Here is a 23,510-nt window from a genome sequence, read left to right as displayed (position 1 = left end):
TTTGGCAATAGCCAGCAGAGCTCCTCAGCCACTGACCCTCTGACCCAGCAGTCCCCTGCTATCCCTAAGATACACTGGCAAAAACAACAAATCACACAGGGAGCCTGCTTCTCCCTCTGACCTTCCCCTATCATGCTCTCTCTCTCAAATAAATAAACAAAAAAACCCAAAATGACAGGCGTGGGGATATTTTGTTGGGAGAGGACTCCAGAGAGGAGCCACCATGCCTATTGCCAGGCTAGCTGAGTGTGTGGTGCCGACCAGAGCACGCCACCTGCACGTGTGCGCTCCCAATGCAGAACAGGCAGGGAAGGGGCAGGCGCGTGGTGATCCCTCCACCAGATGCTTACACTTGGAGTCATTCTTGGTGGATCCTTTGTTCTCACCATGCAGCCTTTCTGCCTGCCCTGTGAAAATGATCTGGGCCCTCCAAGGTTATGCTCTGTCCCCAGATGGTGCTGCAGGGACACTGCAGGTCCCCTGGGCACCACTCTGGGCGTTGTTGACAGCAAAGTGCCTCCAGGAGTCCCCTCCCTGGGTACAGTTTCCCCAGCACCGTGGAGACTGGGCTTCGCATGGGTTCCCAGGGAGTGGCACCATTCAGTGAGCCCCGGCTGTGCCCTCTACAAAAAGGATTGGGCCTGAGCCCCAGGAGGGCTGGGGAGCAGTTTCGGACACCCCCACCAGCGCTCAGTCACGGAAGTAGGAGGCGATGCTGTGTCGGCTGTTCCCAGATCCTACAAAAATTCTTTACTTCTAAGAAGCCAATCACCTATTCCTCCAATCTCATTCCAGATAATGGTTCCTCCTCTGCAACCTTCCCCATTCCGGTTCCTCTGGGAGTTCTCCTGACAATGCATTCCCTCACTCACAGGGCTAACATCTGAATGCCAGCTCCTGGAGACTGCCGGATGCAGTTGCCTCACAGACACAAGGCCGCGGGGTCTGTGTGGCATCGCCGGGACGCCAGAACATCAAGCCCTCCACACTGTCTGAGGCCGCCAAGGCGATGCCTGCCCGGGGGGTCCCATGAGCGGCTGCAAATTGGAGCCGGGGGAGCGATGGCACTGCCTGGCCGGTGCTCGCGCCCGCAGGGAGGCTGCCCATGCACACCCATCACAGCCGGGTTCCCAAGGACCAGAGGAGGACGACAGCACCAGGGCATCGAAATGTTTAGTTAACGGATACTTCATGGTCAGATGAATTAGTAAACTCTTGTTTTCAAAGACAAGGACAACCACCGTGGGGATATTTCACACAAGAAGAATTGTTTGAAACTTCTTCAGAACAGTCATACAAGGCAGCACTTTAGGAAACAAACGTGCACATGTGACGATATAAGTCCTTCCTCCCCAGCCTCTGTAACTGACTGTGTGACACGAGCCTTGTGCAGCAGCCGTGCAACCCATGGGTGGCCCTGGAGGCCCCGAGGGAGCATGGCCAGCCTCGCCAGCTGGTGTGAGCCAGGTGCCACGCACAGTGGCGCAAGGGAGGGGTCTCCACCCGCTCTGCCCCTTCAACAAGCAGGGAAGCACGACCTGTCTCAGCAGGGACCCCTGCGGCCATCAGCGGGGCCGGGCCGCGCTGCAGGTATGCACCAGAGGGACAAGGGTGCTAGGTATAGCCAAAGCCAGGGCACCAGAGGGCTCCCATGGGTGTGCGGACCCCCAGAGCTAAGCCATCGGGCCAGCAGCCCCCTGCAGGGACACACGCCATGCCATACTCACAGGCAGCCACAGAGCGGCTCCTGGCTACCCCCGCGACACAGGGGAGGGGCAGCCAGATCAGGACTAACCTGGATCACGACGCGCGGGGACTGTGAGAAATACCAGAGCGGGATCCCAAAGAGGCTGATGAGCGCAGTCTTGGTCTCGTATGTCTCAGAGCAGCGTGTGCTCAGGATGCTCCCACCTTAAAACAAGGTTCAGAGCAGCCTCAGTGTCTGCACCCACCCCCGACCCCCAGCCCCCGGCCCCCAACCTAGAGCCACTTCAGCATCTGTGCCAACCCCCAGCCCCCAACCAAGAGCTGCCTCAGCGTCTGTGCCAACCCCTGACCCCCAGACCCCAACCCAAAGCCACCTCAGTGTCTGCGCTGATCCCCAACCCTCAGCCAACGACCCAGAGCCGCCTCAGCGTCTGCGTTGACCCCTGACCCCCAGGCCCTAACCCCTGACTCCCGGCCACTGACTCCTGGCCCCCAACCCAGAGCTGCCTCAGCAACCCCCAACCCTGGCCCCTGACCCTCGGGGAGGGGTCTACCCCCTGCAGGGACCACCCAGCAGGGATTCGCTGCAACAGCTGAACATTCTCAAGCTTCCACTTTGACAAACAGCAGTTGACTTCACGGTCAGCCCAGCCTCACACAGATATCTCCCAAGTTCGGGGGACACAGGCGCCACCCCCAAAGCAGCAGCCTGTCTGCCACTCTAGCAGCGGTGTGACTTGGAATGTGCTTCCGTGCCTCTTACTAGAGAAAGAGCAGGGGCGCCTGGGTAGCTCAGTGGGTTGGGCCACTGCCTTTGGATCGGGTCGTGATCTCAGGGTCCTGGGATCGAGTCCCGCATTGGGCTCTCCACTCAGCAGGGAGCCTGCTTCCCTCTCCCTCTCTCTCTGCCTACTTGTGATCTCTCTCTGTCAAATAAATGAATAAAACCTTTAAAAGGAAAAAAAAAAAGAAAGAGCAGAGGCTCTGATAGGCACTGTGGTTCCCTGACAGGTGTGTGTCACAGAGGGCCAACCGTCCCTGGCATGATAACGGGCAGACCTCAGTGGCTGCCCGGGGGGCCGGGGTCAGGAGCCACATCTGCTAACCTGACAGGCCCAGGGCTCTATCTGGGGTGACCTAAGTATTCCGGAACAACTACACTGAAAACCACTGAATCCCAATGCTTAAACAGGGTGAAGATTAGCTTATGTAAATTCTATCTCCATTAAAAAGAAAAAACGAAACAAAAAATATATCCAATTGGCCCCTCAACAGGAAATCAGGCAGACAGGGTGCTGGTGCCATGACAAGATGGTGTGGGAAGCAACAACAAATACTCGAGAAAAAATAGTATAAAATAAAAGCTGCTGAGAAGTTTGTATTCCAGGCAGGGGGACTGCCAAGGTGGGGGGCCCATCAAAGCCCCCCGATAAAGGCAGCTGTGGGGCTGCAATCCGACTCCTTCTCTGATCGTGAGCCAGCAGAACCAGGAATTTAAAGAAATCAAGACCTTGCTGATCAACAGACCTGAACTTCTGAACCTCTTGATTACCTTTTTAAATGTTCTAGCCTCATTTAAATTTAAAAAAAAAAAAAAAAAAAAAAAAAAAAACCAACCAAAACTGGCATACTTAAATATGGACCCCATAAAAAACAGTCCTTTAACTTACAGAGTCAACGAATGCCCTGAGTAATGACAGAACCTTCGGTTCAGCATCATCAAAATTACCACAATTCTACAGGATGTACAAGTCTGTCAGGATCAGCTACGCTCCTGAGAAAACAATGACCCAGCTGAATGGTTAAAACAGCATTTGATGTCTCTGAATTGAAATGGTTTCTTCATAAATCACTGCATTTCAAAAATGTGTAATTAAAATCACTTAATATTCGGGCGCCTGGGTGGCTCAGTGGGTTAAGCCGCTGCCTTCGGCTCAGGTCATGATCTCGGGGTCCTGGGATCGAGTCCCGCATCGGGCGCTCTGCTCAGCGGGGAGCCTGCTTCCCTCTCTCTCTCTCTCTCTGCCTGCCTCTCCATCTACTTGTGATTTCTCTCTGTCAATAAATAAATTTAAAAAAAAAATCTTTAAAAAATAAATAAATAAATAAATAAATAAATAAATAAATAAATAAATAAAATCACTTAATATTCTAAAAAAAAGTCATTCTCCACAAAATATACGCTGACAACAGTTCCGAGCCTTCCTGACTTGGGGACACTGGGAGGGCAAGGGGGTCGCGCACAGCGGAGCTCCAGGCCAGCGCAGGGCCTGCAGAGGACCAGTTCCTGACCAGGGCCATCACACGGATTGCCACACTGGCGGGGGAGAATAAACCAAGTCACAGCTGCCCTACAGGGCTCTCTGACCCTTTCATCAGCTACCATGCATCAAGAACCTCCTTTCTCTGAGAAAATGCTGGTTCAACTAGCCATTGATCTATAAGTCCTATATTTTAAGAAAACCACAATTTTCGGTGACACAGATGGTAGATACCAAAACCTCCCCTAAACATACATGATGTCCCTTGGAGCCTTCACCCCTCATGCAGTACAGACATTCACCCATTTCCTCAAAGAAATGCTCCCATGCTTGATCCAGGGGCACCATCCCAAATGTCACCAAAGGGGCAGGTGACAGAAGACATGTGGACCACAACGCTACTGCGCCATTCTGGTGGCTCACACACACCTGGCCCAGAGGACAGAGGCCCAAGCTCGGTGCCTTGCACCACTTGCCCCAACTTAACAGACCGCCACGTTCCCCTTCATGTCTCTGCAGAACTCAAGCAGCCCCCCACAGCTCTGCTCATGGTGAGGTATCACAGACAGCCCTCTGTCTGCCACCTGTCACCCCCACGGAGGGAAGGCTCCCACGGGGCTGGTCCCCGCGTGCAGCAGGCATGAACCCGCCGCTCACTGGATACCTGGAGGGACACGTGCTCACGCCACCAAGAGCTCTGGGAAACAGTCTGAGAACTGCTGCTCTAGCGTCTGTTATGGCACTTCTACATTTCAATTAAAAAAAAGAGAAATCACACTTGACCCCACGCCAGATCACAAACAACCAATGCTTCTGCGTCAGGAAACTGATATACCCAGAAGAACCCAAAAGTTTTCAAATGCCCCCAGCCTGGGATTCTGCTGATGCAAGGAATTTACACGGGCTTCTGCCAACCTATGTGAGAGTCACACAGGTCACCAGCAGCTCGTCCACGGGAGAAGCTGACGGTTCCCTAGATGGAGAGCGCGAGGGGCGTCCCTGGAATGATGCCCTTTCTCAGCATCAGCTTCCAGACTGCTTATGAGTGGGCAGGCAGCAGCTGGCCACCAGGTGACCGCTATACTCAGTAAGCAGGAGCTCACTCACCGCCAGACTCCAGAGCGAAGTCCACCATGCCAGTCTTATCCTGGGAATACAGCTTTAAAGCGTTGTTGACAATGACACGTGCTTGCTGGATGGAGCCAAGGCACCGTGGGGAAGACAAGACTCAGCGTTAATGGGAAAATGAAGGCCAGACGTTTCCTCCAAGAACACATTTTCAGTTAATTGTATTTGGGGGCAATAGGGTTGGGGGGTTCAGTCCTGTGCCCCCACCGCAGGGGCCTTCATGTGGACGTGGGACAGGGCTGCCCTGTCACCCAGGACTTACACGGCCACAACAATCCTGAGTGGGAGAATCTGTGGGTTCCCCAGAGTAAAGCAAGGACTAGGGTCTGGGACAGCAGCTTGGCACCACGCTCCTGGGCAGTTTCTGTGACTGCAGATGCTGTACAGCCGCCCGGGTGGATGGGATCTCTGGGATGCGAGCAGCTGGGTCCCAGCCACAGGGCTGTACTGAGCGCCCGTGGCATCACCGCCCCAGCTCGGGCTCAACATGCACGGCACCCCAGTCTCCTACGCACTCACCGCCTCCGTGATTCCTGAAACCCCCGCCTCCTTGGCAGCAGACACCACAGTTTCAGAATCCGGAACCTGCTTCGTCACGGAGATGTAGTGCGTAATGTTCTTCAGGATCTGCAGCTCCAAATCCCGTAACAGAGCCTGCAGGTCGTCCTTGCTCACGAACCGAGAAGACAGCGCCTGCAGCAGCCAGTCTGGGGACCCGCCCTGCTCCCCGTCCGAGAACAGGAGTCTGATGGTTTCTCGGACCTGGGCATCTACCTAGGAAAACCACACGCAAGCAGAACGTGAAGTAACTGTTCTAACAAAATCCTTAACACTCCTCTTCTGTCACCTGAACACCTCGAAACTCTCACAAGGCTTCTCAAATATCCATCCTGTAACTGCGACAACTCTCCTCTACAGTTTGAGAAGCGCTCCAGAAATGCTGGGTTACAGACAATGGGAACAGGAGAGCAGCCGGGGAGCTGAGGCGAGAGCGCCTCTGTCCACCTTGTCAGCAGGCGTTCGGTGCAGGGCGCCCCGGAGGTCGGTGCAGAGACAGGGGAGCCCCTGGTCTTTGAACCTGGACTGGCGGGGAACCAACCACACCTGCAACTGAGGTGTTACTTCATGTACACTAACAACGCCCTTGAGTGTCATTTCCACACCCCCCTCTCGCTCGGCTGGGGAGAAATAACACAGGGAGGCCCAGCCCGGCCCCTCAGAGCTCCAGGGCGTCGCACACCACAGACACCTCACTACGCCCTCCCAGTCCCTGCCTGCCAGCCCACGTCCACTTCTGCTGGGGGAGCCCTGAGAGTATGGCTGCTACTGGCTAAGAGTGTGCATCTTTGTAACTGCTCGGCACCCCCAGACAGCCCACCCCCAAAACGCTGTGGGTGCTCATGACGCCGCCAGGTCAGCCCAGGAGCCCTGTCCTTCTCCTCCCCGCAAATGCCGTCAGGGGAATGCTTCCTCCATGGCCCCACTGTCCCCTCTCCTGGCGACTTCAGGAGCTCTCTGCTGAGCAGAAATCAGTGTACCACCTGTGTCAGAATTCCTCTTTCCCAACCCGCCAATCCGCCTCTGCCTCGCGATGACGATGACGTCTACCGTGCGAACCTTCATGGCTGCATTTGCACGCAACTGTTCACGTATGAATGTCCAGACTTTCTCTCTGTATGGGCGGTGTGGGCCCAATGCGCCCGACACGCGACCCCACGAGGCAGAGGCAGCGTGACCCCGCCGGGCTGGCACGTGGCCATGTGCATGTGAAGAAGCGTGGGAAGCAGCACAGTGAAGCATTCACGAGTTACAGGAAATCCCAGGAGAGCTATTCACTACTTTATCTCCGATATTTAAACATTTCATATGTAAGAAGATAAAAGGTTCTAGAGAAAGTTGAAATCAACTTAATAAACCTAAACTTCAAGCGTTCTTTTCCTTTCTGTGAGACTTTCCAACTTGCCTTTCCGTGGATGCTATGGACCTCCTCACAGCTGCTTTTCAGATGCTGCCAACTGGACAGTTCGGACTTCAGCCGACCGAGCTCCAGCTCCAGGTGCGTGACCACAGAAAGGAGGCGCTGCTCTTCCTCAGCGCCGCTGGTCAGTGCATGGGAGGAGGGAGGAGGAGAGGTCCGCTGTCAGCAGCCACACATGCATCAACGTGGCTACAGACTCATGGGGGGGACCAGCGCCACCCCAGACCAGTCGTGTTTACACCCGCCTCCACCTGTCCCACCTTAACGTGGACACCAACCATCAGCTTCGAGTCAGAGCCCACAGAGACCCCGCCCCCACCAGTCCATGCAGCGTGTCCACGCACCCCATTCGTGTCCAGTCACGCACCCACAGAAATGAGACATATTTATTAATAATCATCATAAAGTTGAATATGAAATTTTCAAGCTAATGAAACAGATAACTGAATTAAAAATGTATGGCTTCAGAGTTTAATAATTCCATTTTATATAGGAATTATACATTATAACGCAATATATTGCAGTATTATATTTTTTTAATAAGTCAGTGTAGTTGGTGAGACACCAATAATTCATTCCTCAGAAAAGCAGACTTCGGGATAAACCTTTTAGGATCTGTGTATCAGCATACCAACACACCTTTTTATGGCAGTAAAGGGTCTGGAAGGGAGTAAGATGTATTAACACTCAAATCTATCCCTCAGGAAGGATACATGGGACTTGCAGTGACATAGGGTCTCTAACACACACAGGAGCCAGAGATGGGATGGTGCTTAGTTAAAGCCCATGTCTGGTCCGAGCAGAGCTGCAGGAAACCCTAGCGCAACAGGAAACCCTAGAGCAACAGGAGGGGACAGGAGTCCCATCTAGACATACATGGCAGGGGTGCACAGAGTTCATGTCAATAAAATGAGAGGTGCGGGGAAAGGTGCGGTGAGTGAATCGAGGAAAGGGCAAGGCCACACTTCCAGGAGAATTCAGGGGGATAGACAAAAGCAGCCCATGTACCACACCCCCAGGAAACCATCAGGGACAGGAGGGTCACTCAGATTGCCAAAAACATAGGTCGTGGCTCACAGAGCCACACACATGCCCGAACAGCTGCCGTGACACCGAGCCCAGGTGCAGACGTCTGCCCGCACCAGGGTCCTGGCCTGGCTCTGAGAGCACCCTGGGCTCTTGGTCCTCGGGTGGCACCAAGGGCCACCCAGAAAGATACAGCTGGGAGCATGTCCACCAGAAAGCCCAGAACGCACGGTGCACACAGCACCCCCTCAGGGACGTCTGCTGCGTTCACACAAACACAAGACCAGTATTAACTCATCTGAAAATAGCCTACCTAGCTGTTCTCAGCTTGGTCTGTTCTAGTTCCTTCTGGATGGCCTAAAAAGTATGAGAAAGAACTGTTTAAACAGGAGCTATATACCAACATTTCATAAATCACACACTTAACATTATTTCTATATGGAACTACACGTATTTACCCGTGACGTTTTCTCCCTGTAGTTCAAAGCCCGGACCTGCCTGCTGGTTGGAAGGCAAGGGATTTTTACTTTTTCAAAATAAATGTGGGGTTTTTTGGTTGTTTTCTTAAGGATTATACCATTCTTTTTTTTTTTTTTTTTTTTTTGCTTCTTTAAGTAATCTCTATACCCAGCATGGGGCTTGAACCCACGACCCCAAGGTCAAGAATCACACACTCTTCCAACTGAGCCAGCCAGGCACCCCTCAAAATAAACCCTAAGAAGACATACAAGAAATATTCAGAGAGGCGCAGAAATCACATGAAACACCTTGATGGACATTCAAAACAGCAGCTCCTGCAACCAGCACCCAGGCCACGGAGAACACCGTTGGCACCTCTGGGAAGTCATTTTTGAAAGGGGAAGGACCAGACTGTGACAGAGTCACACATGGAGAGAGGACTCAGGAACAGGGTCTGTTCACAGATGGGGGCTGACACCACCACACCACGTGGGGAAGCCATGTCCATTCAAACTCCAGCTAAACGAGGTCAGAATCCCCCAGCACAAAACAAAGCAAGGACTACGCTCCTGGCCTCTGGCTTCCTTCTCCAGCCGTCCCCTCCCCATTGATACCACAGATCCTGCTGTCAGCAGGTGACTGGGACTCACCTGGCTCCACGTGCAGGAACAGGAGAGCTGCCCCAATACCCCCCACGCTGCTCCATGTCAGCCCTGAATCCAACGTGCCAGAGCATGCCACTGTCCCTGCGGCTCAGATCAGTGCAAACATCCCAGCCACCCCCAGCCCCCCACCAATATCTGACAATAATAGCTTTTCCAATAGAAAATTAACACTGTCTAAGGTTCTTGCTCTACAAAGTCTCTCTGCAGGAGGCTGTGTGACCTCAAGGAGAAAAAGGGGCTCAGGCCCCCTGGAAAAGATGCCTTTCTCTTGGAGTCCATGAAAAAGACACCCTTGTGCAAGTCGTATAATGAGCTCCCGGGGCGGAGGCAACACTGAGAAAGCTCTCTCCTCGCACACTGAGGAGTGCGAGCACACAGACGGATGCAGGTGCCCTCTCGCAGAGGGAAGGTCGAGGTGCATACCTCAGACTTCTCCGTCAGCTTTCCAAGAAGGTCTTCTAGGTTGGAGAGGCGCAACTCCTGCTCTTGGCGGACAGTCACAGCGTCACTCTTGGAAAGGAACACAAGTGGGAGTTACGCTCCTTCCACACAGAACCCCAAACACGAGACTGCCTGGTCACAGCCTGGCCTGGCGTCCTCAGGGGGGCCCCTCAGTGTCCGCACATCTACCCCTCACCTGAGCGCACACATGCCATGTGGACAGCCCCCCAACGTGAGGGAGGGCAGACACACCGACCCGCTCTCCGAGCTCACACACAGTTGTGCGACATATGACGAGGCTCTAGGAAGGACCCGATCAGAGCACCACCCTGCAGCACAGTTTCCTACGTGCCTCAAGGGACTTTCTTAGCACTGAACACACAAGCTACTCCTCCAGCTCATGAAACAAGAGAGCAACAAGCGTATCAGAGAAGCGAGGGAATTGCTAAAAAACTATGGTTTGCTTAACCTATGCCCAGCCAACTTGTTCAGCAATTCTTAGAAGGGAGAGGTACATGCGGATTGTCAGATACCGTTCCTGGAAAAGTCACTGCCAACCATCCGCTCAGAAGGCAGGGACGGGCACCGAGCGCCCTGAAGAGACTGAAACCCAGGCCAGAAGATACAGAAACAGAAAGTAATTTGAATCTTTCATTACTGGAGGTCATGCTTATTAATCAGACCCCATCTATTCCAAATTAGAACCACAATGAATTTATAGAGGCTTACATAAAAACAAATTAAAAACGAGATAAACCAGAGCACAGGGATGAAGGCTAGCTAGACAGACAAACCCAAGTCGCTGACACACAGAAAGGGTGGCCACGAATGCCGCCGTGAGCTTCCTCACCATTGCTGCCCGCCACCGAACTCTGTACCACGACGAGAGGGTCCACTCTCTCGGCTGTCCACCAGTGCAGCTGGGAAACTAGGCTCCCACTGCCCAGGCAGTTGGTGGCGTGCTCGACGGCACGGTGCAGATGCAGGGCACAAACACATGCCGGGAGGGGATGGGGGAGGATCAGAGGACCGAGCGCAAGTGTGAGCTGAGCACAGGCCACTTCAGAAGCCAGCCTGGGATCAAGGGACGCCCCTGAGACAGGATTAGTGTCACAGGTGCACGTGCGCACAGGAACATACCAGAGAACGGGGTGAGAAGACGACGCTCAAGCTGTACTCAACTAATCTAATTCAGAACCCAGTTCTAAAGTGAGCCCAGACTGTGTAAGATTTGAGAGTTCACAGAACACAACACAACTGATGCTTCGCTGTTTTTCTGAACCGTCATCTCTTTTCTCTACAAGAGAAAGAAATCACCACAACTGAAGGTTGCCAAGAGAATTAGGATTTCACAGCCGTATCATCCCTGTGGTGGGGACAATTATTTCAGAATGCCTCACCTGAGAAACCCTCCTTAAGATCAACACGTTTCCCGCCGTGACTCTACACTCACCTAGGAAACGTCCCGCCCACAGGGACAGATTTCATGATCGGCCACCTACTACAGTCCAGCTATTTTTTTTTTTTTTTTCCCCAAACAGCATCTCCCTTGAGATGGACGAGCTTCAATCCTACCTACTGGTCCAACGTGTCTGCAAAAAACCAGCTAAGTTCCGTTCACCCTTTCCATGTACAAAGCTGTCAAACAACCAGTAAAAACAGGCCAATCACAACTGTGTCAACTGGATTTTACCGAAATCATCTCAGTTTGAGGGTCAAGAAGCTGAAAAGCAGCAAAGACCGAGGAATCAATGCAGGATGCCAAGTGCACCTTGAGCAGTTGTGGGAACTCCACGTATGGCCACTAGGACCATGCGGAGAAGGTGCCAGCATGCCCTGTTTCCTCCGGTCCCGTGCTATCAGCACATTACAGTGATAACTACTGATGCGCCTTGGGCCAGACCAGAGTCAAGACAAGGGCCATTCATTCACCATCATAGGTGAGAAGACAGTAACCTAAAAGGTGGGAGGGAAGGTGGTTGTCAGGGAGTACCCGGCCTGGGGACGCTTGGCCTGGAGCCAAGTCTAGCTGAAGGTTTCAAGGAGGAGAGACAGGCCTGCTCAAGAGCACGGCAGGACCCAGCTTTGTGCAGGACCTTGGGAAGGCCTGGGAGTCCCCAGGCCGCAGACAGACTGCACCGGGGGCGGGGGGGATCAGCAGTTCCTCCTCTACTGTGCTGAGGACAACTTAGGTGGAGGCGCTCTGAGACAAGACACAGGGAGAAGCAGGCTGTTCGCGCAACAGGCAACACATATTTTAAAGACTTCCTTCCAATGTACCTAAATATTGAATAAATACTCATTTTGAAACTTAGGAAAATAAACACCAGTTTTGGGGAAAACTGACAATTCTTTCCCCAAGGATACTGAATAAACAAGACATTTTTGTTCAGGGTTCCACACAGAACAGCAACTCCTCTGAACTTCATTACTGTGAGACTGATCACAGATTTGAACATTTTAAATCAGTGTTGCACGAAATGCAAATCAAATCACAGCTGACAGGGAAACTTCACTGAATTAGTAGGTTCAATCCTTAGTCAAAGTAAAATGCGGGTCAGGAGCAACTCACAGACGGCACCAGGACCTGTGGCTCCCAAGAGCAAGCCTCCCACAGCGACTCTATGCCCGATGCCTGCTGCTCCCAGCCCCCCAGCCCCCAGCGGGATCTCCTACTCTGCCAGTGTTCCACAGGCTGCAGCTCCCAGTCCCGGGCAAGCATCAGGAAAGGCCCTGGCCCTCAGCACACTGCTCCCAAGAGCCAAAAAGCACAACCACTTGTCACAGCAGCACCTCTCCTGTTCATCCCCAAACAGAAAGCAAACACCTGAGAACCCCTCAGCATTACCTGAGAGCCCGACAGTCTGTCGGCACCTATTTCCTTCAAGTGCTGCCCTACCACACGCTGAACCAAGGACAGTGTCCCCTCGCTGTCGCCGTCCATCTGGTCCACCCGTGCCTGCAGATGCTGAAGCACAGCAGCCAGTTCTCTAAGCTTCTCATCGTGGTTGCGACACTGTCCAGACAGCAAGGTCATCTCCCTTTCCACTTCACTCATCCGATGCCAATGGTAAGCCTTGTCTCCCTCCTACAAAAGTAAGAGCAAGTCCAGCAGCAAAAAGGAGACATCAGGCCTGGCATCAAATAACCTCAGGCACAGACATAGAGCACAGTATCACAGCGGAACGTCCTTACAGTAAGTGTGGACACGCTAAAGGACTGGACAGGACAGTGCCCATTCTCAGGGATTTTCCTTACAGGGCAGACTATGGGGGCTTGACTTCCCTTCTTACTTTCTATATTTTCCAAAGTAATGCATACTACTGTTTTTTAAATTAATATTAACTAAATGAGATTATTTACCTATGCATTACTTGGACTACCTCAGAACACTTATGGAGCTATAAAGCTTGCTGATTTGACATTTAACAACACTTTCTGAACCAGGGCGCCTGCTCTCTGCAGAACACAGAGGGGGAACGCCGCAGAAGAGGGCTTCTGTGTGGTTACCTCCAGCGGCCGGTGCAGGTGAGACGCATCTGGTGTGAACGTGCTTTCGGGGCTGCCCACCCACCAGGCTCCATACGCGCGCGTCCAGTTGAACACAGGCAGGCCTGAGAGGAGGTCCCCCTGGCCATACAGGGACAGACCTGCACCTGAAGGGGACAGGGGCCAACCATATGCGTGTGTACGGACAAGGCTCTGTGACGCATGCACTGAAATGCTAAGTTCTCCCCTCACTGACGTCTTCGTGTGCAGATACTCATCATGGAGCTAAGTCAAAGTTTACTTACCTAGTAAAAGTAATAATGGAATGAGCAAGATTAAAAACTTGCAGATATTTCGAAGGCACCTAGGAACAAAAAGAAAAACTTAACTTGGATATAAAAGAGTTACCATTCTATTTTATCTCTGGGTAATTTTACACAAAATAACCTTGCCCTTATCTTAAAAAGAAAGTCTCCAGTATTAGAAATGCAGTTACAATTTTTTTTTTTTTTTAAAGTAGGCTCCATACCCAACATGGGACTCGAACTCAGGCCCCAAGATCAAGAGCCTCATGTTCCTCTGACTGAGCCGGCCAGGTGCCCCAGAAACGCAGTTCTGGTGTTATCTACAAGGTCTGTATACACCTGCAGGGACCTGTCTATGAAACAGTGTCCTGGCCCACAATAACAACCATACACACTCACTAATTAGTGATTTGTACGGCATTGTGCTGGGCACTGAAGGACCTTGGCTACTGGCCCACTATAGTTACTCAACCGGGGCTGGGGATGTGGAAGCCAGACCCTCTCCCGATCTGCATAATCCATGACAAAGCCCATAACTCCTATCCACTGGGATTTTAAGAATAACAACTAGGTGGTAGTGTGGCCGAGCGGTCTAAGGCGCTGGATTAAGAATAACCACTGCCTTTCCTTTCTTACAGTCATAGTTTGAAAAATTACATAAAAACACGAAATATAAAGTGATATAAAAAAAGATAGGACGTTCATATACCAAACTATAAAAACAATGTAAACATAAACCAAATCATTATTTTAAAAGAACAACAAATCAAATTAAATCCTGCAATGAGCACAAAGTCAACTCTTAAAAACACCAAGTTGATACGATATTGGTTTCCTTACCTTGTAAGAAGAAACACATTCAGCCAGGAAATCAAAGTAACAAACTGGTACCATCCAATCCCTAGCCACCAGAATATTCCAGAGGCTGCTTTCCCTGAAAGAGAAAACACCGAACATTCTAAAGACATGCTCTTTGGAAAATCAAACTCCTAAATGGATCGTTTTCGTGCAGGTCAAGCAAGAAGCACAAGGACATTCGCTAACAAATACGGTGTAAGTACGTGAAGACGAAGTTAGGGATGGCACGTCCCGAGGGGGAGTGTCCGCACGCTCAAACACGGCAACACTGAGCAGCACACAGGACGAGCTACGAACGAGGAAACCCCACACCCATGCATTCTCCATGCCAGTTCAGCAGAGCAGCTGGACGTCCACAGGACCCAACACAGCAGGGAAACGACGAGCGCTCATGCACCCAGAGCATGTATGTTAGCACGTCTAAGGCAATGACATGTGTTAGACCAAGGAGCAAAACACAGGACCCTCAAATGAACCTTCCATTTGGCTACATCAATCATTAACTGTAGGTGCCTAACGGCCAAAGACTTGCCAAGAGCGCTGACAGAGAAAGCCAAAATAACCACCTGGAGCCACCACAGCCAACCAGAGGACCGACAACAGTGTCTTCGACACAGACCATCCCCAGCCGCCGATCCTTCGCAGCGTCTGCACCAGCAGGTGACCTGTGACAGATAACGTGTGCAAGAGGGGCACACTCAACACACACCAGAAAACCTACTCTCGTATGCATTTTACCAAAATTCTCTCAAATCAGTTCACAGTCTCTTCTCAGGGAAAAAAAACCAAGCAAGTCCAAGCAAGACTGAAGTTCACGTAGGAAGTGGTGCTACATACGGAATGGCTGATCACCTCTTCCCACAGAAACACAGATGCCCTGGGAGCATCCCCCGTGTCCCCCTCCCCTGCTCACATGTTCATAGTTGGTGCCAACACAACGTGCAGAGAAAACCCCGCAGACACCAGCAGTTAGCTTCAGCTGATAGCAGGAGGGCTCACTGCTCCCAGACCATTCTAAAGTCTAACTTTTTCAGGAAAAAAGTATCTGGGGATTACAAATGGTAGCACCACTGGATGGCCTAATAAGACAGTAAACTTTGTCACATGTCACACATTACAGAAGGCAGAAAACTGCTTATGAAATCCATTTTGGTTCAGTTTTTTAAGAGTAACTGCTGGAAGTCATACACTCCTCTAAGAATGTGTGTGCTGACTCCTGACACTATACTTGATGTGAAAAGAAACATGGTTTAAAGGGATTCTTTTAATCTATCGTTTTATTTTATTAGCAGTTAAGAGACCATTATTTTTGAAGCTCAACTTAAAAAAAAAAAACTGTCTAAAAAAGGTGCCCTTTGGCAAGAAGCTTACAGGTATAAATTAGAAAACCTCTAACTTCAGGTGGACACCTCCGTCTGGCAAAGGCTCAGGACACAGCAGTCACCGGAGTGATGCCGTGTGTCCCTGCAACCAGGCAAGGGACAAGCAGCTTCTTGTCAGACCAACTGCCCCATGGGACGGCAACCAGCCTTTCTTGGCCTCTGATTCACCTCAAAGCAAGCTACTTGACATACATGTAACTTTCACTAAATACATTTACAAAAAAGCTTTTCAAGAAAGACATCCTCTGTATTTTAAGCTCAAATCAGTATTACAAGCACCTGACGGGCCAATACAAAGAAGGAACTACAGCATTTGTGAAGAATATGATAAAAACAAAATAAAAAGGTGCAAATGACAACCTGCATAAGAAAAGATGTGCCAAATGGCCCCTGCTACCCTTTTTGGACTCGAGGACTGCGAGCGGACAGCTGTGTGCATCTCAAGGAGTTCCTTCCTCTTACAGTCATCACCTGCGGGTGGTGGTGACAAGCAGTTAATTTGACAGATTACGATGCAAACCTGGTCCATTGGAACTGTGCACAACAATGTCAGTTTGAGAAAATTAGGAAATTACACACAAAAAGAGAACAATCTAAGCAAATGCAATCTGGAGGCTCCTGGCCCCTGCAAGTGTGCATGAGCGAGGGGGTGCCCGGTCCGCGTCGGCAGCCCCACACTGCCCCCTGTGGGAGCCCCCGCACCGTGAAGCCATACTTACACAAGGACTCCCCTGTCACACTGAGGTGGCCGTCCTCTCTGAGAAGCCCTCCTACATGCACTGTCCCACAGTGACTGGAATGAGCTGCAACACACGCAAAACAGGCTCAGAGACCCTTGTCCAGGTGGGGTTCTGATGCATCCCGGGCGCCGACAGGGCCACACGGTCCGAGAAGGCGCATGCCAGGCTGACGGCTGCTGGCTCCCGTGCACAGGTGAGGCATGGTGGGGCGGTGCAGGTGGCAGGCCGGGCTGTGGGCGGAGGGAGCCTCAAGCCCCACCCGGCCGAACAAGGCCCCACAGCCAATGCAACACTGAGACAGGCCCGCTTAGGAATGGCTGCCAACAACTACATTCTAAATGCCACTCATAATAAATGGTTTCTGCTTTAAAGAGGTCATAAGAATCAAAACTTGAGTACGTTTAGTTTTTTAAAAATGACTTTAAAAGCGCTGAAACACCATTCCCCTTTCAGAAAGTGGAATCAGTACAAGAGCATAGAAACCTCTATCAGCTCCTCACAGAAGACCCCAGCAAAGCGTCACGAGAACATCCGCATAAGAGCATGAGAGGAGACGTGGAGGAAGCACCACGCTGGGAAAGGAGTGTTTTTTCCACCTTGAAAGCATTAGTAGGTGGAAAAAAGAGGAAAAAAAATGATTTAAATACCTTTTGATTCATGCCTTTTTGATTTATAGCTTTTTGATTCACATTCTTTTGATTCGTAACTTTTCAATTTGTAATTTTCTGATTCATAATTGAGCTTCATTAAAACCACTCGAAAAAGCTGGACTAAGAATGATGACAAGGATGACGAAGTGTTCTTGGCCAGCCACAAAATCCTATCCGTGTGGAAAGGGGCACCGCCTATTGAAAAACCGTGAACACAGTTATTTCTTCCCAAAAAGTCAACACTTCCTCCCCCTGAAAAGTGAGCCAAATCATTCACTTTGGGCAAAAGAAAACCAACTTTTCACATGTATATCAGAGATGACAACCTGGGAGGAGCCATAAGGATACATGTCACCTCCTGACGGAGGCCGAGCTGCACAGCAGCCCCACGCTGAGCCCCGCACGCCACGTCTTGGTCATAGGTGAGCCTGCACGGAAGAGCCTGCGTGAGGTGACTGCACCCCAATCCTGCTCACACACACTCCAAAGCCTAGATACCTGCTCACCACCCACCGTCCTCTGTCACCTGACAGGAAAGGACCCCCAGACTTGTCCAGCAGCTTCAGCGATGTCTGCTAGAGCATCTATCTGCAACCAGCAGCATAAGCCTCTGCGAGGAGCAGGGCCATCACGGGACCCACTGTCCTCTGCTACCTGTCTTTAGTGCCTGCGGCTTCAGAAGACACCACAGAATCCCTGACAACTTTTCCTCTGTTACCCTAAAATGGGTAAAGTGAGAGTCTACAAGTTACAGCTGCTAGAAGTTTTTATTCCATCAAGTGTAGACCCAGAAGCACTTCTGAGACCCGTCCACATCCTCTCCTGGTTTGGGAAGCCCTGCATGAGGTCAGGATGTCTGGCATGTAGCCAGCTGGGACCAGTGAAGTAGAGGTGGAGAGATTTTAAAGAAATGAGTTTTTTCATGTTTCCTTTTTCAAATCGCCTACTTGGTAGCCACCGGCAATCAGAGCACCACACCGAAATGCCCATGGAACGGCGGCAAGTCGACCCCGCCAGCAGCACCGAAACTGTCGCCCACCGGCGATGCTCTGCGAACACAGGAAACGCTTATGAAGAGGTGACCTGTGGTCCATCCCGCTGGTAATCACACACACTGCAAGTCCATCTCTTACCCAAGGAGCCGACAAAATATGGGCAGCACAAACACACAAAGAAACAGCGGAGCACACGGTGAGGATGTTCACGCTGCCGAAGGGTGAGAGCACCAGGCTCCGGTTTCTGGGAAGCCAGCGGGAGTTCACTTAAAATGGAATCGCACAAGAACTTCTCTGTCCCCAGCAGTGACTTTTACTTAGAAGGTGCAGACTAGAACTACTTTTTAAATATTCCTTAACTGCTGTCTACAGTTTCTTTGGGAGAGCGGGGCCGTCGGGGCTGCCTGGCACAGGAAGAGCGCATGCGCGGCTGCCTCCGCAAGCCCACAGCCCTGTCCAGGCAGCCCGCCGGCTCCAGCTGCAGCCGCGACCGACCGGTGGGATGGGAGCACTGGGCTCCTCCGTGGGCCCAAAGGAAATGGGCACAAGTTCCGATTATTCCAAAGCCTGAGGCTGGTTCCATGAGCCACATGTGGGCTCTAAGCCACCAAGTTGAATGACGATTTTTCATCAAAAAAAAAAAAAAAAAATCATGTCAAAGCCGTGGCCTCTCTCCTTTCTAAGCTACAGCCAACGGAAGGTTTAAGTTCAGACCTGCCACAGGCAAAACAGAGGACACGGAGGGCTGTTTTTTCCATTTCTCATTTCCTGGGTGCCTCCCTATGAGGACTGGGAAGGCCCCCTTCGCAGGAGTTCTCCTGTAGAGCACTGCTGGATGTTCCAAGGAAAAGACTTCCAAGTCTTTTAAAAAGCCTACTGGAGGGACGCCTGGGTGGCTCAGTTGGTTAAGCAGCTGCCTTCGGCTCAGGTCATGATCCCAGCATCCTGGGATCGAGTCCCACATCGGGATCCTTGCTCGGTGGGGAGCCTGCTTCTCCCTGTCTCTGCTGCCATTCTGCCTGCCTGTGCTCGCTCTCTCTCCCTCTCTCTGACAAATAAATAAATAAAATCTTAAAAAAAAAAAAAAAGCCTTCTGGATGGGCACCAGAAATTCACATCCTATCAGGGCTGCATTTCACCGGAACCTCGAAAGGCTGAGGACTCACACCATACGGCTCAAGTGGGTCCATGAGCACGAACGCAGCCGTTCTCCCTCCAGTCTGCCTGCCCTAGGGAAGGGGTTGCCCACATACACAAATACATACACACTAGGGACACACCTGGGCAACACTGTTTCCAGAAGCATTCAGAGGGGTGCCTCAGTAGCTCAGCTGGTGAAGCATTCAATTCTTGACTTCAGCTCAGTCATGATCTCAGGGTCATGAGACTGAGCCCCCGTGTGAGGCTCTGAGCTCAGCGCAGAGTCTGTCTGAGACTCACTCACTCTTTGTGCCCCTCCCCCTGCTCATGCACATGTACACCCAGCATGCTTGCTCACTCTCTCAAATAAATAAAATCTTTAACGACATACAAACAGAAAGAACGTGAATGTCCATCTAGACATACACTGATTAAATACACTCATACAACCATAAAGGCAGTGTTAGGTAAGCATCGGAAAGAATCAAGTCCACCCAGGGCGCCTGGGTGGCTCAGGGGTTAAGCCTCTGCCTTCAGCTCAGGTCATGATCTCAGGTCCTGGGATAAAGCCTCGCATCAGGCTCCCTGCCGAGCTTCCCCCCTCTCTCTGCCTGCCTCTCTGCCTATTTGTGATCTCTGTCAAATAAATAAATAAAATCTTAAAAAATAAAAAAAGAAGAAGTCAACCTGAACAGGCACAGAATACAAAGCTGCAAAGTCATATCCACACCATGCTAGCATGTAGGATATGACATTATAGAAATACATGACATATTTCTGTAAGTGCACAAGAGCAAAACGGAGGGGTAGTCGCACATTGTGAATGTACTAAAAATGCCAGTGAATCATATACTTTAAGATGCTTAACAGCTAATTTTATGTTAGGTGCATTTTACGTCATTTTAAGAAGCAGAAGAATTCGCCGTGATCTCCTAGTCCTAGCTCCAGTTCCCTCTAGAAGGGAGACCAGACAGGGATGGAGGAAGGACAAGGGGAGGGAACCTCTTCTATCTGTACCATTCCAAGACTGTACAACCAGAACAATAAGTAAAAACAAAAACGAAGACAGAAAATGTGTCGGGTATTAATTCATGCTCGAGAAGACTTGTATGCATTTTCAGTAACTGCAGTAACGTGACAATTCATGCAGTATGGTCTCCACAGGCAACGGGGGAAAGCTGGCTGGACCCAGCCTCCCCTCTGGATGGTAGGTTACAGGCGACTTTAATTTTCTTCCTTGTGCATGTCTGGGATTTCCAAATGGTCTTTGATAAACGCTTTACCCAAATAATCAGGAACAGAGGTTTTTAAATTAGTGCTGATTGTAATCATTATTATAATTTAAAACAGCAAGGAAGGGGATAAGCACAGAGGCCCAAAGTAGGTAAAAATATAGCTTGTTTTCCCAAGAACATTCAAAACAGGGGGTGCCTGGGTGGCTCAGTTGTTAAGCATCTGCCTTCCGCTCAGATCATGATCCCAGGGTCCTGGGTCGAGCCTCACGTTGGGCTCCCTGCTCGGTAGGAACCCTGCTTCTCTCTCACTCCCCCCCTGCTTGTGTTCCCTCTCTTGCCCTCTTTCTCTGTCAAATAAATAAAAAAAATAAAATCTTAAAAAAAAAAAATCAAGACCAATTCAAGCAAAAAAGTACAAGAGATGTCCAGAGACTACTCCCAAAACCACGTCTGGCCCACTGCATCTGAGCTGAGCTCAGACCATCAACACCCACCCACAGCCTCAGGATGAAGACAGCTGGCTGCTGGCAAACAGAGGTGACCTCTACCAGATGCGAGCAAGAGGCTGCAGGAAAGCAGGGAGTATCTCTACACATGCTCACTTCAGCAGATATCGCATGAGGTTACGGTTGGTGGAACATGCTTTTACTATCTTCCTCTTGGTGACAGCATGCTTCAAAACACAGCCTCCATAAAGCCAGACACACGGTATGTTTGACAGCAGCATACAGTACAGTTGGGTGCCGGGCCTGGCTCCTGGGCTCCACCCAAATGGTTAGCCCTCAGGAGGTGGCACAGCGCCTCGGGAAGAGCACCCTGGAGGCCTGACATCTGGCTCCAGGTTCCAGCTCCATCACTTACCAGTGAGCTTCTTGAGCCAGCTAAAGCCCAGTGTGCCAGTATAGAAGATACGGAGAGCAACAGGACTGCAGGGCCGGGGCGCAGGCCAGGGAAAGCCAGAGAGGGCTCTGCGATGCTGGCTGCCACAATCCAGAAGGTGCCAGGAACGAATTCCTCAGACCAACTCTGCCCCCTCCCCTTCCTGCCTCCCTGTTTTGATCTATTAATGCCAACAGTGTCAATAACCCAAAGTAGAAGAACCAGAAAACCGAGCCACAAGGATGAGACACTAAGATGGAAATAACTTTTAGTCCTGTTACCGTCCTGCATGACGTTGAAATAGTCATGTGAAAAACACTGAATGCCCTCACATGGAGGACACAGCCAGGAACACAGTGACAGACGGCATGTCCGCCCTTTTGGATCCCTGCCCACCTGACTATGCCCTTGAGCCTGACCAAGCAGACTGGCTTAAACAGATGTGGGGGGGGGGGGCGCTGAAGACAAGGCAACCAGGGCTCCCTGGCTTTTCCATGATCACAAGACAGGGAGTCATGGACAGGCGTGAGTGCCCAAGCCAGCAGGTATGTCTTGGCCGAGCAACAGAACCTGGACAGGGATCTGCTGCTATGCTCTCCCCGGGGACCCAGGCAAAGAGGAGAGGCAGCGAGCACCCAGCCCAGGGGGACGGCCTGCAGGCCAGCCTACAAAAGCTGTGGCAGCCCAATGGATCCGGAGCCACTTCCGAGGGCCTCTGTTCAAGCAAGTGCAGCCAGGCCTTGAAGCCCACCGCGGCTAGTGAACTGGCCACGGGCACACAGGCCACAGGCCCATGAGGACTCCCCACGATAACACCATACACTCCTGAGGAACCCTGAGCTCACGGACTCTTATGTAACCACAGAGACCACATGCTCCTCATGTCATGGGCATGAACCGCGACCAAGCTGTTCTCCCACTCACGGGAGCACCCATGACCCTGTGGGAAAACAAAGTGGCCACACACTGCCACCAGGATTCCCTGAAGGAGAGTCTGCCTCTGCTCACCTGAAGCTCAAATTCACAGAATTTCAGACACTCCAGGCACAAAACTATGAACAAAAAAATTTAAATTCAAAGAGGATAGATAAATAGGAACAAAGTTCATTTTTGGTATATTTTTAAAATTTTTATCAGACAGGGACGCCTGGGTGGCTCAGTCAGTTGAGTGGCTGCCTTCGGCTCAGGTCCTGCGATGGTGTCCCACATTGGGCTCCTTGCTTGACAGGGAGCCTGCTTCTCTCTCTCCCTCTGCCTGCCACCCTGCCTGCTTGTGCACTCTCTCTCTCTCTCTCAAATGAAATAAAATCTTAAAAAAAAAAAAAAATTTTATCAGACTAATTTTGAGTTCAAGCAATGACGGGAAACAGTAAAGATGTCAAGAGCCCTATAAAACCAAGTTTATAAAAAAAAAAAAGTAGAAATGTTTGGACATGAAATCTTTTTCTAACCTTTCAAAGAGACAGACTCCTGTTTCTGACTCATGTTCCTTGAGTACAACCTCGGTGACGCCCCATGGGGGGCCGAGTGCACAGTGAGAGTGTCCCTGCGCTCGGACAGCAGGAGGCAGTCATTGCACGTGTAGCCGTTGCTTCTGGTGCCTTCTGCTGCCAGGTCCCCGTTTCCCTGAGTGGCAGCTTTATTTCCACCTAAAGTTCACAAAAAAGTAGAGGAAACCAGTGTTATCACCATCTGGAGACACCTAAAAAAGAAACTTCCATCTTGAAAAGTGGGTAGAAAAAAAGGACTAAAATAGTTACCTTTAAGATCTCCATCGTCGTCAAGACCTAAAACACACACACACACGTTTGCTTATGACCCCCAATTATCACAACAAAGCCCAAATACACCAAAAGTTAAAGGTACAATGATTAATAATCAGCATGTTGGCAACAGTCAAGACTTATTTCCTGAAACGCCTGCAACTAATGGAAACTCCTTGAGATATATATAGACACCATCTTCTGATTCAAGATAAAAGCACATCTCCAGAAAGATCGCTTCCACACACCTCCACACATACACACGCCTGTGCTCACATGCAGCTACATACATCGGCAAGCACACGCACATCTAGCTGCACACACATACTTGCACAGGCACACACCTGCACTTCCACCTGCCCCCCTGCTGCACAAGTACACACACCTGTGCTCACAAAAAACTCACCTG

General features: G+C 50.9%; 1 protein-coding gene across 18 annotated transcripts in view; it reads right to left on the bottom strand.

Annotated features, from left to right (window-relative positions):
* The window catches only part of SUN1 (Sad1 and UNC84 domain containing 1), a 54,912-nt gene that overhangs the window by 5,030 nt on the left and 26,372 nt on the right, over positions 1–23,510 (bottom strand). For 6 of the 18 annotated variants that reach the window (XM_032327733.1, XM_032327730.1, XM_032327735.1 and 3 more), the window contains 16 exons: positions 23,099–23,125; positions 22,790–22,987; positions 17,087–17,284; positions 16,419–16,502; positions 16,060–16,170; positions 14,884–14,982; positions 14,300–14,393; positions 13,460–13,518; positions 13,176–13,321; positions 12,514–12,753; positions 9,648–9,734; positions 8,414–8,457; positions 7,060–7,195; positions 5,616–5,870; positions 5,076–5,160; positions 1,796–1,911 (listed from right to left, as the gene is read on the bottom strand). In XM_032327733.1, coding sequence (XP_032183624.1) covers positions 1,796–1,911; positions 5,076–5,160; positions 5,616–5,870; positions 7,060–7,195; positions 8,414–8,457; positions 9,648–9,734; positions 12,514–12,753; positions 13,176–13,321; positions 13,460–13,518; positions 14,300–14,393; positions 14,884–14,982; positions 16,060–16,170; positions 16,419–16,502; positions 17,087–17,284; positions 22,790–22,987; positions 23,099–23,125 — 1,979 coding nt within the window. The remainder of the gene's footprint in view (positions 1–1,795; positions 1,912–5,075; positions 5,161–5,615; positions 5,871–7,059; positions 7,196–8,413; positions 8,458–9,647; positions 9,735–12,513; positions 12,754–13,175; positions 13,322–13,459; positions 13,519–14,299; positions 14,394–14,883; positions 14,983–16,059; positions 16,171–16,418; positions 16,503–17,086; positions 17,285–22,789; positions 22,988–23,098; positions 23,126–23,510) is intronic. The other 12 variants (XM_032327734.1, XM_032327749.1, XM_032327738.1 and 9 more) reach the window with 7 other exon arrangements.

Source organism: Mustela erminea, chromosome 20, assembly GCF_009829155.1.
Source record: "Mustela erminea isolate mMusErm1 chromosome 20, mMusErm1.Pri, whole genome shotgun sequence".
NCBI classification, from domain to species: Eukaryota; Metazoa; Chordata; class Mammalia; order Carnivora; family Mustelidae; genus Mustela; species Mustela erminea.
The sequence above is the reverse complement of the archived record's forward strand: the minus strand, read 5'-3'. Positions and strand labels throughout refer to the sequence as shown.